The 14,864-nt window shown below is 39.3% G+C and overlaps 1 protein-coding gene across 1 annotated transcript in view; it reads left to right on the top strand.

Moving 5' to 3' along the window:
• The window catches only part of PCNX2 (pecanex 2), a 156,032-nt gene that overhangs the window by 105,091 nt on the left and 36,077 nt on the right, over window positions 1–14,864 (top strand). Inside the window, exons 24-25 of the mRNA XM_027657281.1 lie at window positions 9,965–10,023; window positions 12,361–12,576. Of these exons, the coding sequence (XP_027513082.1) occupies window positions 9,965–10,023; window positions 12,361–12,576 (275 nt within the window). The remainder of the gene's footprint in view (window positions 1–9,964; window positions 10,024–12,360; window positions 12,577–14,864) is intronic.

Below are 14,864 nucleotides of genomic sequence, written 5' to 3'. Positions count from 1 at the left end.
CTGCACCTTCCTGCTTCTATTCTTCTGGTTCAGTGCCTATTTTTGGGTAAGGCACAGCTTGCATTTGCTTTGAAGCGTAGTGAGTGAATTACAGTGCGATGTAACTGAATTAATTAGGTGTCTCTAAAGAGGCTGCAATTAAATTGCCAGTTATCTCAGACTGGCATTACAGGATGCCTCTCTGTGTTTGAGACTGTGAGCAAGCCTTTCTTTTCTCCATATTTTTAAAAACTGTGTCACTGTGTTATTGTTCCAGCTGTTGTGGTCTGGAAAATAACCACCTGTAAGGTTAATGCAGCTGGAAATGGAGGGTGAGGAAAACCTGCCCTGCTTCAGATGTAGTGCAGATGGCTTTTTCCTTTTTCCTACCAGCTCACTTAACCTAACCATTGTGAACAACATGCAGGTGCAATGGGAAGAGTTTTCCCAGTGTACACGTAATTTGGGTAGACCCCACATTATGCACGTGTGTGGGGAAAGGAGCTGTGAAAAGTACATGTCTGCTCCCTCCCTTTTTCCCTTAATATAACAGGCCCTCCACTTATTGTTAACACACCCCAGTGCATCTGGTTTCCCTGTGAGCTTGCTCATCTGTTACAGCTGTTAAAACCCCTGCTCTGAACACAAAATATCATTCACCCATAACTGTCCATGGGCCTTGTTTGGGTTCTGCACACTCAAACCTTTCAAGTTGTTCTTTTTAGGACTGGATTTCTTCTTTTTAGTCTTTTCTTGGTGTATTGTTTGACTTTTCACATGTTCTTAGACCTCCATAGTAGTGATGTTTACAGAGGAACAACTGCAGCTATGTTTATAGTTCAGTAATGGCTTGGACATTGATTTATAATGAATACTTTCAAGAAAGGTACATGAACCTCTGAAGACAACATTTATAGCAAAGCCTCAGCACAGGAGAACCTTTTTTGCCTCTAGTCGACAGGAGATACTGTTTGCCTTTTTTCCTCAAATATCACTTCAGAAACATTGTGTTCTGACTATTGTCACTGCCCTACTTATGGTTCAAACTTACTTAGGGTTCAAACTTTCCTAAATATTTCCAACTAGCTGGCATGAAAGCCTCATTGAAGTCAGTTTTACTTTTCACTGCGATTGTTTTAGTTTTTTCCAAATTGATTTTATTTCTCTGCTAATTTTTGTATTTCTCTGTCTGCTTCTATTCCTGTACTGTTTTTTATGAACTGACCAGAAAGAAGCACTGTAGTTGAGTTGCACGACTTTAGAGTGAACTGAGGTTCTAGTGCCTTTGTTCAGAGCTGTTACTCATTTATGGATGCTAGCTCCTTTGATGACCGCGGTGCTTTTAAGAGAGGTCTTCACTGAGTTGGCCTCAGGGATCCTACAGGCTTTTATTGAGAGTTGAGTTAATTTAGAACTCTGCAAAAATAGCATAAATAAGTATCAGCATGTAGATAAAACCAAAATGGGTGCTTATTAGTACCTTGGACATAAAAGTCAAAACAGAAACAATGAGTTAACGGTTTTTAGTCTGAAATTTTGGGGTGTTGTCTTTGAATCAGAAGGGCTGACGGGTCCTATTTACAAAGCACTTAGAATTTGGTGAGAGTCTTTCTGGAGACTTCAAAGGGACTTAGATCCTTGAGAATCCAGCCTATACTGAGGGCTGACTTGTGTATCCTTGAGTATAGCATTCATGCTGATTGTGGTGGCACTCCCTGACTGGCAGTGGTGTAAAAGTTGAAATGTTAGCAACTGCTGCTATTTTTCCTTCATTACTCTTCTCTTAAAACTGGCAGATTTCCCAATAAATATGAATTTTTTTGGGGAAAAAGTGCTCCTCTGTTTAAACAATGAGTATAAACTGGTCTTATGGAAGTTGTGCCCTGTTCTCCAGGTGCATTTGTGGCCATGGTTCTGGCACTGGCAGAGAGAATAGAGAAAACCAAAACGTTTGAAGAACAAAGAACGTCTTTGTCTGTACTTCAGCCTTAGTTCTTCATGAGCTCTCTGAAGTTACATGTTATTCATTAGACTTACTCATCTGACTGTCTTCTCAAGACCCTTCCCTGTCTCTTCCCTGCTGTAGTGCCTAACCACTGTATATCTTCACATTGCACACCACCAGTATTGCCCATGGACTTGTACCTTCAACACTTGCTTGGTTTGGGAGTCTTTAATCCCTTTCAGCAGGTATGTAGGACTTTGTGGAGTGACAGAGCCACAGCATTCAGGTGTGGGAGGTGTTGTTTCAGGTACAGCCTCAGGCTAAAATAAGCCCTGCTAGAAACTACCTTCCCCTCAGTGTCTTGAGCTGTGACCCCCCCTAGAATAAGTGACCCTGTGTGCACGTGTGCCCCTTTGGCCTCTTGCTGTAGCATGGTGGTATTCACACCTCCTCTCCAACTCAGCCCTCAGCTCATCACTTGACTCGGTGTGTGGAGTCACACTCAACTGGGAAAAGGTGAGAAAGGATAGGCAAGGAAAACAAGGCACCTTTACTCAAATAGGTCTGGTATTGAAGTACGTGTTGTTTGAGTTGCCCAGAGTTTCACACCCAAGGGAGGCTATACGAAACTCAAAAATGTAGCTTAACTGTTTGGCAGTCTCTCTCTAACCGGTAACATCTCTTCTCAAATTTTTGCCCCTGGCAGTCAGTAAAACAAATTGAGGCTAATTGAATAGGAGCCATATGTGTGATAATTAATTGGGAGCGCATTCTGATTCAGTGCTCTGTAGTTCCCTGCCGAGTTAAAGATGCATTCACAAGTCAGATTCACTGAAACATTCTAAGAGGACAGAATAGAGACAGAAGGGAGACATCAGAAAAGGAATGCATGCTGAGATCAGGAGGAACACAAGTAGAGATCAAAACCATAAGTGGGATAAATGAACAGGGAAAGAGATGGGCTAAAAAGGAAAAGGCATGCAGTGACAAGTCTGAGAGGGTAATGCAACAGACATTGATAAGCAAGAACTCGGACCTATAGAGGGAAAAAAATCATCAGCATGATAGAAGAGGACTTTTAAAGACATTTGGGAAGGAAAGCAGCAACAGGACATAAGAGAAAGATGGGAATGGATTCCGATCAGAAATAAGGAAGCATGTTATATTTTGAGGGCTTCTGTGGATATACAGTGGCACTAAAAATTTATAATCTGTTCATCTAAAGGTTAGCTTCCAAATTATGTAAATCTAATGAGATCAATTTAACTCATGAAATTTCTGTCATGTTGAATACTGGAAACCTCTTGAAATGGGTTGACTGAATTTCTTTAAGAATAAGTGTTCTCAAGAAGTGTTCATCCCATTCACTTGGATAATGTAGATCCATGTCCTGTTTTAGATTTAATGAATCAAACATTTAGGGGCAAGCTGAGGTTCAGAGTACTAAACTCAAACCTTCCAGTCAAGGAAATGCTTATTCAAGCCACATCTATCAAAATGTGAAAACTAGTAAAGCTGAGATCACAGAGGAGAAGTTCAGCAAGTGTAACTATCCTAACAGAGGTGATATGTAAGTTGTGTACAGATAGCTGCAGGGAATAGTTCGTGCCACAGTGTGCTCAAGCCTTGATTATCCCCTAGTGTACAAGGGTATGCACTGGACCCAGATTGCCTTGGGGGTTATAAGAGCAAAATGTAAACTATCTCTTGCTTCTTTCTGAGATAATGCAAGATGCAGAATTATGTCACCATTGCATTTAGAATTGCTTCTGAAACTTTGTACTCATTGGGACTAGGTAAATACTGGATGAATGCTAGGGGGATTTTTTTTTTAAGTCTTTTAACTAGAAGTGTTTGCTCTCAAAATACCAGAGGTGTTTTCAGTCTGAAGAGTACTGTAGAGGATACCATAACAACTGCTGTAAATTATTAACATTCTCAACAGTCCTTGAAATGAAAAAAAAAGGTATTAGAAGTTATCCCTGTTTTAGACTGGATTTTGTACAACTGCACAGTAGCAGTAAAATTTTTCTTGTTTTTTAATGTAGTGTCACTGATGCTGCACTTGCAGACTTACAGCACTGAAATGGCTTGGTTAGCTTCCATTTTGCCCCTCTTCATATTTTGGTGAGAAATATCTATATGAACTTAAATAATATTTCTGGTATAGGCTTTCTTTGAAAGACATCATTCACCAGTCTTTGTCTTAATCTTGTTTTTCCTCATACTTTCTTGCCATCTCAACTTCGTAATTTTATTATTAAGCAGTCACTTTTAGTCTGAAAATGAGAATTAAAATATCTTAAGTATATGCTATTTTAGTATTGCACACTGAAAAAGCATGAAAACATGTTATCAGCAGTAAAGAGTATCAAGAATGGATTCTGAAATGCCTAGTTGTCCTTTCCTCCTTTTATGATGTTTAAACAATGTGTCTCTGTGTGGAGTCAAGGAGGAAAAACATCTTGGCCTCATTTGCTGAATCAGCTCTCAACATTTGTTTTGTTTTGGGGTTTTTTTTCCCTGTTCTTGCTCTCTATCTGGTGAAAACTTCAACAGGATGTTTCTCATCACCTCCTTTCTACTTTCCAGGTCCTTACAGTTTTTCAGGCTTTTGCCACTTCACTCATGGGCTCATCAGCCAGTGCAAAGCCCAGGTGAATCAGTCCTGCAGAGCACTTTGCCCAGAACTGGGCACAGCTCGTACCTTTCCTGTAATGTTTGTGGTGGCTCATGATGGGACAACCAGAAAAATAACACTAACTCACACTATTTCAGATGCATGTTTTTGTGTAATGTAGTTAAAACAATTGCTTTTAAATTAAAATTTAAATTGCAGATAGCAAGGTCCAGCTGTGATGCAGAGTCCTGTGCTAAGCCCCATCCTCATAGGAACATCAGGGTCCCAGAACTTTTCCACTTATGCAAGAGTGAGCACAAATGTCTCCGTGCAGTTGGTGTAATCTTTCCACTTATAAAGCGTCTTGTGTTGCTTAGTATAAAATATCTGCAGATGGTGATTAAATGCCTTTTAAAAGAAGCAGCATACTTGGACAAGGGGAAAGAAATTAAGTAGCACAGTAGCTAAATAAGACAAATGCAGGAATGTTGGTGACATTTTGGTAAAGCATTAGTGAATATTTGAGAGTACACAGATGTTTAAATTACCTGACTTACAAATAAGAGGTGAATTCCCCAGCTAAACCTTTGAATGTCAGAGCACTTAGGTGCACTGTTTAATGCATGTTTGGGCACTCAGCTTTTGATCTCAAATTTACATCTTGCATTTTCATCTGTATTGCTGCAGGAGCACAGAAACCTCATCTTCGGGGAAGGTACTAGAATATGCCAAAAAAGCTGAGAGTAGTATCTCAGCAAATTACCTCAATTTTAGTTTTAGGACCTACTAAAAAACAACAACAACAAAAAAACCCCAAACCAACCCCTCCAAAACATAAAAAAAGAAACCACAAAAAACCCCCAAGTAAACCTAAGAAGCTCTCAGAATCAGTTATAAAAATCTTTTTAAGAAAATAAAGAAACCCTAAGAACAAGAAACATTATTGATAATAAGTTCTTTCTGTGTCTTACAAGGATGCTTCAACAGCACTGTCTTTAACAAGTGGGACTTTTTATACCTTAGCCCTCCCCCAGTTTCCTAGTGTGCAGTGAAAGCCACTTTTTATTATTGTTAGACGAAACACTGGCCAAGTCAGGAAAGGAGGAAGAAAGCATGAAAAATAAAAATCAGAGTGAGTGATCAGGAAGGAGAAATTGCTTTTCATTTTTAAGAGATCTTTTTTTATTAAGGTGAGTTAAACCTAAGGTGTATCTTTCATTCAGCTGCCCAGAAAACGTGGGTATGGTTACACATGAAGGGGCTGTCAGCCTTTGCTATTATAATCACACTGAAATCATTCTGAGTTTTAGATTAAATTGATTTAAAAGTATTTGGGTATCCTTAGCCTTCCAGTTAATACTATCATTTTTGCCTCTGGTGTCATTCAGATATTCATGGGTGCCTGCTTATTCTGCCATGTCATTCTCCCCTCAGCCTCACGTCGTAGCCTACTGCTACTGTGTTTTTAATGCTAAGCCTTCTGTTTATAGTGCCAGCAGCATCAGACATCCACATGAAAATACTGAGGACTTTTTTTCCAGATTCCCATGAATAATCATAGGGCTGCAGCTTAGTAAAGTTTCTCTCTGTTAGATTTGCCTGTTAGATGTCATGGTAAGATGGATTAAAATTCATTGGACACAGACAAAGAAAAATTTTGGATCCACCCTAGAAAGGCATCTTTGCATCTCCCGGAGGGGAACTGCTTTTCTTTGTTTTGTTCTCTTTCAAAGTAAGGATCCCATTTTTCACAGCAGGAATCCTAGAAATCTTGAATTTGTGTTTTGGGGCAAAACTCAGCATCAGCAAGGCAGATAAAAGAAGTGGAATTTTATTTTGATCTTCTGGAAATAAACACATCAATGATTTATTTATTTTTTTCTCTCAGTTTGCCTGATGCTCACCATACACTGTATGTTCCCCAGACTGCCTAAATCCCCTTCAGCCTTTTTTCTACCTTTCTAAGGAAACTAGGAGACTGAAGTGGGAGAAGAAAATCTTTCCAGGCAGTATTTTTGGATAAGGTATTATAGGAAGTGACTTGATCTTCTTTTTGCAAAGGGAAGCAATGGTTATAATGGCTTGGACAGTGCTACCCAAACCAGTGGGTTGTCTCAGTGTCCATGTAAATGGTGGATTAAAAGATCATGAAATAGATATTTCAGGAACTAAGCATGATGTTGACTTTAGAGTTGCTGAAGACATAGCTGAAGTTGTTCAAACACAATCACTTGCTCTCTAGGGCAATTGCCGAAGGACCTGCTCTTGGTTTGCAAAGAATAATGCAATTCAGGAAGAAATTCAATTACTGAACTAATTATCACATTGGATGAGTGGTAACAACCAAATTTAAAGGAAGAGGCCACTGGAGGAAAGCCCAAATCACCCACTAATCCCAGAAGTTCACTTTGAGAAGTCCTAGTTGAGAGGGAAAAGCCCCGGAGTAAAGGCATTGCTGGTTTGATTGTTAGGCTCAGAGGATTATAGTTTAATCCTATGCAAATTCCCATGGCCTTCAAGAACATATAAACATAGCTTTGGTTACTAATAATTGTAGGAGACTTTCAAAATCCAAAATGGATTACTTGACTGCATTTACTCACCAAAACTGAATTTTAGGACAGAAGTTTACTTTACAAACACGAACTGCCTATATTACCCTTGGTCTTCAAAAAATGGAATAAAATTATATTTCAAAATATCTGTATAAATATTTATGTTTTTCTGATAGTGTCTGAAAAGGTAAATCTTGTCTCATGTCCCGAGGCCCATGTTTTAGCTGCTTAAACAATTGTTACTGTGCTTGGAATGGAGGATAAAGCCTCAACTGAGCCCGGTTTGGTTTTGGTTTTGTGAGATCTTCTATTTCCTTCCTTTCTTCCCAGTCAGGCTGCACTGTCTGTTTTGGAGTGTCTGAAGCACTTGTGATTTTCCCTGATTATTTCATGCATCTTTCTCTCTAAACAAAAAAGGGGGGAAAGAAATGGAGCCAGAGCTGCATGCTGGGCAAAGGGATTCCTGTGTCTTACAGATCAGAATTTTCTGGGGTATTGGTTGATTTGTGTGGGACTCAATATGCCTCAAGAACAGAAATGCTTTATAGGTTGGTAAAAAATTGGGGTAAAGAATAGTATTAATATGTACCTCATATTGGCACTGATTTCAGAGGGACTGAAAGTTAATAAAGAGTCTCATAATGTTAAAACATATGCATTTGGAAATCAGCAGTGTTTCTCTACTGAGAATAGAAAATTGATTTAATTCCCTAACGTAATAATGTTTATGCTTACTCTTGCATATGCAGGTAGATATGTATCAGAGTGGAAGAATTCTGACACCCTTTTTGAAGTAAAATCATTCTCTAAATTTCAAACTGCTTGGAAGGCCCTTCCCCCATTGCCATTTTCTGTTGCATAGGAAGTGAAAATTGCAGTTACAATAAGCTGAACCAACCAGAAGCCAGCAGATAAATAATACATCAAATAAGTTTTTAATATGTTAATTACAAATAATTTTAATTAAGACTCTTATTTTCTCCAATCGTGCTTTTTTCAAAGTAGAGAACATGCCTTTTTAGAGCAGAAATCAGTTGGTTTTGGTAAGGAAAGCAATTCTATTCTTCTTCTGTCTACTAAATGGAACCCTGTGTGCAATTTTTCTGTCAATCAGTTTTCCACAGCTTTTTGGGGGAGACTGTAGGGAGTGGATGAAAAGGCTTTCTAACATTAGGGACATCAGTGGCCTCCTTCCCACAGTTGGATTCAGCATGAGCTTGTAGCTTCAACTCAGAAACTTCCAACCTTTTAAATAACCTGTGTATTGACACAGGAAGTCCTGGGAACCAGTACTAAGATGAGGACATGAAGACTCTCAGAGAGTCTCTGCTGTGCTTCAGAGACTTGGGTTTACGCCATCCTTTTTCAGTGTTATTTAAGGTGTTTGAAAACCTTCCATGTAACTGATATCCTCTTTGGTGCAGTCTCCTTGGGGCATGTCTTAAGTTTCTCGTAGTGAATAGCTAAATTCAGGCTTTTTAAGTTGACTAGCCAGCCATCAGCCTGTTCAACTATGACCTGTGCTCCCCACCCTCCTGAGCCAGACCTTAGCCAATCCCACCTAGCTATGGCACCCTCATCACCATTCAACCAAGGACACAATGAGGACCATGCCTGGATGTCTCCCTCAGTTCCCATGCAAGGGGAGGTGCTGCTGTGGTGCTTTTCCCCTGTGCTTACAGGCTGTTGAACAGATGAGACTCTTGCCACTGTCACACGTAACCTTATGCTGACTGTTATTTGGGACAAAGAGCTTGGTCTTTCTCTGTTTTTTGCTTTAACCCCATTTTCCAAGGAATGATAATATTTACATATTTGATTGATAGATCTTCTGCTAAGGCTAGTGGTTGAAGGCAAAACTCTTGAGCCAATATTCTTAATGAAGTGTCCCGAAATCCCTAAACACTCCTGCCAGAGCAGTGTTTCAGGGAAATTTGTATTTACTATAGCATTTCAGTTGGCCAGATTTTCACTTGTACCCCGAAGGCTTGGGAGGTGCTATGGCCTTGAATATCCCTGGTCACCACAAAAATCACTCCCTTCTGTTTAACACATACTGGTCCAGAGTGATTTAGTCATTCCTTATTTTCAGACTTTATTAGTGTTTTTTGTTACAGGTAGTAGTAAAAGCTCAATCCAATCTACCTTTTAGTTGCTTTCTGTTTTGTGACCATTTTTCCTGTGGTATTTTTGTTCCACCACTACAATCAAAATACTGCGTTGAGAATGTGCCATTAATAGGGGAGACAGGGTTACTGTCTGTATGGACTAAGGCCCTGTAATTTACTCTTTTTCAAGCAATAAGAATGATCAGGGACACTCGTTGCTGCCTAGCTAAATATCAAACTAAGTAAAGTGATTTTTTTGTTGTTGTTTTTCCATAGATGTTACGCATCCACAAAAATATTTTCACACAAAGAAAACTCCTTGAGCCCAACTGTTTCCCTTAAGGCTTAGAAGGAAAGAAAGACTGATTAAATATTCTTTCTATTTGCTGTTTTGGTGGCATCTGACTGATGTGTTTCTGAAGCCAGTTCAATTATTTAAGTACATAGTGTTGTGTATTATCACAAATGCCAAATTCTGAATGTACTGTGCCCCACAAGAAGGAAAATGGGGCAGAAAGGGCTTGAGACAAAGGAGGAGAGGCCACAGACACTTTTGTGTGCTGATAAGCTCCAATATCAGTAGCAATACTGACCTGAAATAACTGTGCATGCCTGATGAATGGATTAGAGTGTGAACTGCATAATGATATAAACTCAAAATGAGGAGATATGTTAAAAAGAAAATAGATGTGTTTACTACGAGAATTGTATTTTTTTTAAGAAAAGAATTGGCTGTACAACATGTCTTTATTTCCAGCACCAAAAGATCGGACCATTCCAACACCAGACTGGCAATTCAGATCGAAAAGGATGCAGGTATGGCCTGGGAGTTTGGGTGTCTTGTTTGATTTGCAAAATGTGATGTATTTACACTGGTAAGGCTTTGCTGGGGAAGCTGAAGAGATGCAAAGGGTGTAAATGTTGTGTGAACAAACCAGAGCATTTTAAATCTAGCAGAGCACCAGTTTAAGTCGTGTGACCTGACAAGTAAATTTGCTCTTCAGTTATGTGTTGCTGGGCTGGGAATTGTTTGGTTAATCGTAACATTGCTGTTTGTGTGGAACATGCAGCAGACACCCTATCTGGACTCAGAGGTCAGCTGTGGCCAGGGAAAGGCTTTGGAAAAAAGCAGTAAGTTAGTGGTGCCCCTACTGCTGAGCAGTTTGGGCTGACAGGGATCTCCTCTTCCCTGGAGAGAAACCTTTTTGGAGAAGTCAAAAAGTGAAACTGAAAAATTTGCAAGAGAAAGAAGTAGGAAAGATGGTGGGCTGTTCTGCTGGGTAACTGCATTAAATGAGCACCAATCCATGGCTGTGTAAAGCACCTCCACAGGCTACAGCAGTTGTTCCTGTGAGACTAGGAAGTGAGAGCATTTTTTGGCAAGTCAGTGGACACAGTGTGTGGTACCTCATCTGACACTCTTCAGTGTATGGTGGGATAAAGCCCTTTTCAGGAGAAACCGATACCAGTCTTTCATACCAAATCCCAGTCTCAATGAGAGAGACCAAGATTTCATATATGGGGTTCTTCTGCTTTAGTGTTCTGTGGCTGATTTTATTTTGCTGCTGAGGTGGCAGGGGCTTGTATTGTGAAGTTAGACGTTTACATTTTAATTATTGCTGTTATGCCCACCCCTTTATCCTTTATCCATTACATCAGTAGCATGAACAAATACATGTCTTCAAGCAGAAATGGGTGAAATCCAGGGTGCCTAAGTAGGCAAGAGAGGTATTAATAATTTGAAGCATATATAGTGCTCTTTAATTATTTATCATTTCGAGGCAGGGAGCTAGGATGTTTCCCAAGGCCATTCTGCCATCTGATAGCAATAACCTTTAGCATTATTATAAATGCGATAAGTTAATTATATTTTTTATCCTGTAGCTCAAACAGAACATTACTTTTGTGTGTGTGCCTAAGAGATTAATTTTATGGCTTGTTTAAATTTTGACCACATGTACTCCAGGAGGTGTATAGCTGAATTTATATGCATGGGCATACGCACACACATGGACGTACATACCAGGGCTGGCTGCTTAATGTCCACAGGGATGAAAAACAGCACAGTTACACACCCACTGCTCCTCTTGCATTGAAGAGCAATTCGTAGAGAAAGCTATAGCCTCTGAAAGTCTCCTCTTCTGCGTTTTTTTTCCTCCACATTAGATCTGCTCCTAAATATGCATGTATCTGCTCCTAAATATACATGTACATATGTATCCACATACACCGTCATACCAATAAACCTGCAAGTTGTTGGTTTGTACATGTGTTTATGCGCCAGCATTTTAGAAGTATTGAAGGTGAGACATTGATACATTATGGAAGAAAAAACCAGTTCATATGTCAAGCATATATTATGTAAAAGAGTGCAAACACAAGACAACACCACGTGGATTATGTGGCACTATCTTGGCATTTGTGAGAGTTCAATCTCTTTCACAAATCACCATCATAAAGTGATCCTTTTAATGCAGTTAAATGACATAGACCTTTATGAGATGAAACTTCCAGACTGTGATGGGGTGTTTTGGACATTTGGTCCAAGCAATGTGTAATTGGACAGCTACTGTTTTTAAGGTGGTAGCAATTTTAGTGGTGAATGTTTCATTCTTACCCGATATACTAAGTAAACTCTTTTAAAGTAAGTATCCTCATCTAAAGTACCAGCAGATACTTAATGGAAAAACCCTTGAAAAATTCCTGGAGGTCTAAAAGAAAAAAATCCCAACAAAATCATTGGAAGATGTGTGACCAAAGTCTTTAAAAATCTCAGAAAAAATATTCAAATTTAAACATATGTAATGAAATAATAATGATTTCTGGTGTATTTAAATTAAGAACAGTATGTAGACATTAACTTATCATTGCAGAGACTTTCAATGTAGCCAAAAAATTCTTGCTGTTGTAAAACATAGAGGTTATTTGAGTAAGCCTGAAAAATGTGTTATCAATAATTTGATATTTTGTTTACAATAATGCTCATATTAAACAAAAAATTCAGACCTGATTCTCTGAAGGGACAGCTAGGAAATAGAGATTGTGTAACGTATCAGGAAGACATTAAGCAGGAATGAACATGGAATTTTATGCAGAGTGGCTTTGTATACTATAAATTTCATTCTTTACAAATGTGTGCTGTTCTGGTTGTAGGAAATGATGACAATAATCTCAACTCCATTTTTTATGAGCATTTGACAAGATCTCTGCAGGAGTCTCTTTGTGGAGATTTGATTCTGGGCCGCTGGGGAAACTACAACACAGGAGACTGTTTTATTCTGGCATCGGATTATTTAAATGCCTTTGTGCACTTGATTGAAATTGGAAATGGCCTTGTCACCTTTCAGCTCAGAGGACTCGAATTTCGAGGTAAGGATCCCTGGTGATTTAAATAAGAACAAATCTCCTCTGTCTTTTTAATTTATCACAAACTATAGTAGGACATAGAGTTTAAGGACCTTTCTCTTTTTACAGATATTTGTCTGTCTAAAAGCTTGGTACTTTTTTGTATCGTTATTTGAATGATGCTGTGAAACCTAGATGTTAAGAAATTTGGAGTCATGTTCTACAGCATTGTAAGACTTTCAGAAAGAAGGCTTGTTGAGTTGTTTGCTTAGTTCACAGATCTTTTGGGTAATGCTTAGTTATGTTTTCAGATTATTTCCTTTCCTCTATAGCATTGAAAATCGAAGTTGTTCTTAAAATTTTTCGACCCCCAAAAGCTTGTCTTTGAAAAAAGAAAAATTAAATAAGACTCCTTCCACAGAAAATATCTTTGCATGTGTCAGGCCATGCAAGTAGCCTGTGCTGACATGGTCTCTATCACAGTAGAACAATAGAGAAGCGAGTTAATCAAGTCTTCATATTTCTCTTATTTATTATATTATAACTGTCCCTTCAGTTAAAAAAGGGACCTCACTTTCTCACCATTCAGTGTATTCCTCTGTCAGGACACTCGTCTTTAAGGAATGGCAATTACATCCCCTTCTTCAGTGGTGTGGCTTTTGTGAGGCCAGTTGCTGTTGTTGTTGTCCCTAGAGTAGGAAGCAAAATAAAAGTAAAACCACAAAACTTTTAAACCGCTTTTAAATTTTGCTCATGCTACATATGTTGGCTGCCTGGGTTTGTTGGTTGGATTTTTAACCTTTCAAAGATACCACTTTGCAATTGCAGGTGATGGGAATTTTGCAATACTGGAATAAGCAGCTTCCCAGGCTCAAGGGCTGAGCATCTAATGGGCAATGTGTAGAGGAGAGTATAATCGACATGACTGTTCAACAAGGTTGAGTGTAAGAAAATAGGTGACTGGCTCTCTGAAAGCACTTAGGTGTGGAAGGATTTGACTAGGAAATAACATGTGTGGGCTCCAGGCTCGACTCTGTGACAAGACTCTCTGTTGGATGTTGAATAGGTTGTGGTAAACACTTTCCTTCCTGTATGGTGGGGATGAAGATAACACTCCCATGTCCTAAGCAGAGTTATGTAGAAAGAAAACAGTAGTAAATACCTAAAACAGCTTGGTATTGTAATATCCGAGGAGATGCCTATTCAGTACAAAGGCAAACTGTAAGAAAAAACAGCTGGAAAGGAAGAGAATTTGTTTATCAGCCTCATAATTTCTTGTTGCTGCTGCTGATGATGATTGTTGAGGGATACATGATCATCCATATGTGGTTCTGAGGCTTGCTTCAATTTCTAAGACATCTGTGCAAGTATTACCTTCTCCTTGTGTGCCCCCAAAGTGAACAATGGTCCTGCTGTATCAGAGATAGGCACTTGCATTCTACCTTCTGAAAATTATCTTTGCTGATCATCATTTTGTGTTAAAATAGATCACTGTAGGATTTGAAACAAACGGCAGAAAGAAATCTCACTCTCCCACTTAAATTATGTGAGTTTTTTGAGTTTTTTTTTCCTTTATGCAGTTGCCCCCTATTGCTGGGTCTCTCTCTGTCATCACCATCCCAAAGCAGTTGAAGTAAATCTTGGAAACAGATGAAACAATATGAGCCACGTGCTAGCTGGATAAAAAGATCAGGGGCCCAGCAGACAGACTTAATGAACTGGAAGTTGAACAGGGAACAACTGAATAGTTTTGTTGTGAAGTGGCTTGGGAAGACTTTCTTTGACTTTGAGCCAGGATCATTCACTGCCAATGAGTGCCATTTGGCATTTAGATCTGAGAGCAAAGCTCAAAAGTTGCAGTGTTCCACCTGTCAAGGCATCTCTATATTACCTAAAATCACAGTTTAAGTAGTTAAATGTATCTGAAAATTGACCTTTCCATGCAGATGGCCCAACACTGTTCAGTGTTAATTAACTGTAGTTAATAGTGTTTTACTTTGTGAATAGATCCAATGTGTCTGTGACCACAGCAGGTCCTTAAGTTCAGCTGGGACTGAGCTCCGCAGCCTCTCATGTCTTTCATGGGCTGCTGCTTAGAGCCAGCTGAGTTCTCATGAGGAATATCCTCTTTCCCAGTCTTTCTTGAAGTCCTCAGGAGGAGGCTGGCATCCTGCAAAGAGCACCTCTTACCTGAATGTTCAGTGGGCCTGGTCAAGAGACCAACAGCAAACTGTGAACAGGAAAGCACATATCAGTTACTGGAGGAGGAGGAGAGGAGTGGGAAAATTGGGATCTCTTCTTGTCTTTAGTCC

The sequence above is a fragment of the Corapipo altera genome, unplaced genomic scaffold (assembly GCF_003945725.1).
Source record: "Corapipo altera isolate COAL_440 unplaced genomic scaffold, ASM394572v1 2c, whole genome shotgun sequence".
Taxonomy (NCBI): domain Eukaryota; kingdom Metazoa; phylum Chordata; class Aves; order Passeriformes; family Pipridae; genus Corapipo; species Corapipo altera.
Note: the sequence above shows the minus strand (reverse complement) of the source record. Positions and strands in the feature narration are given on the sequence as shown.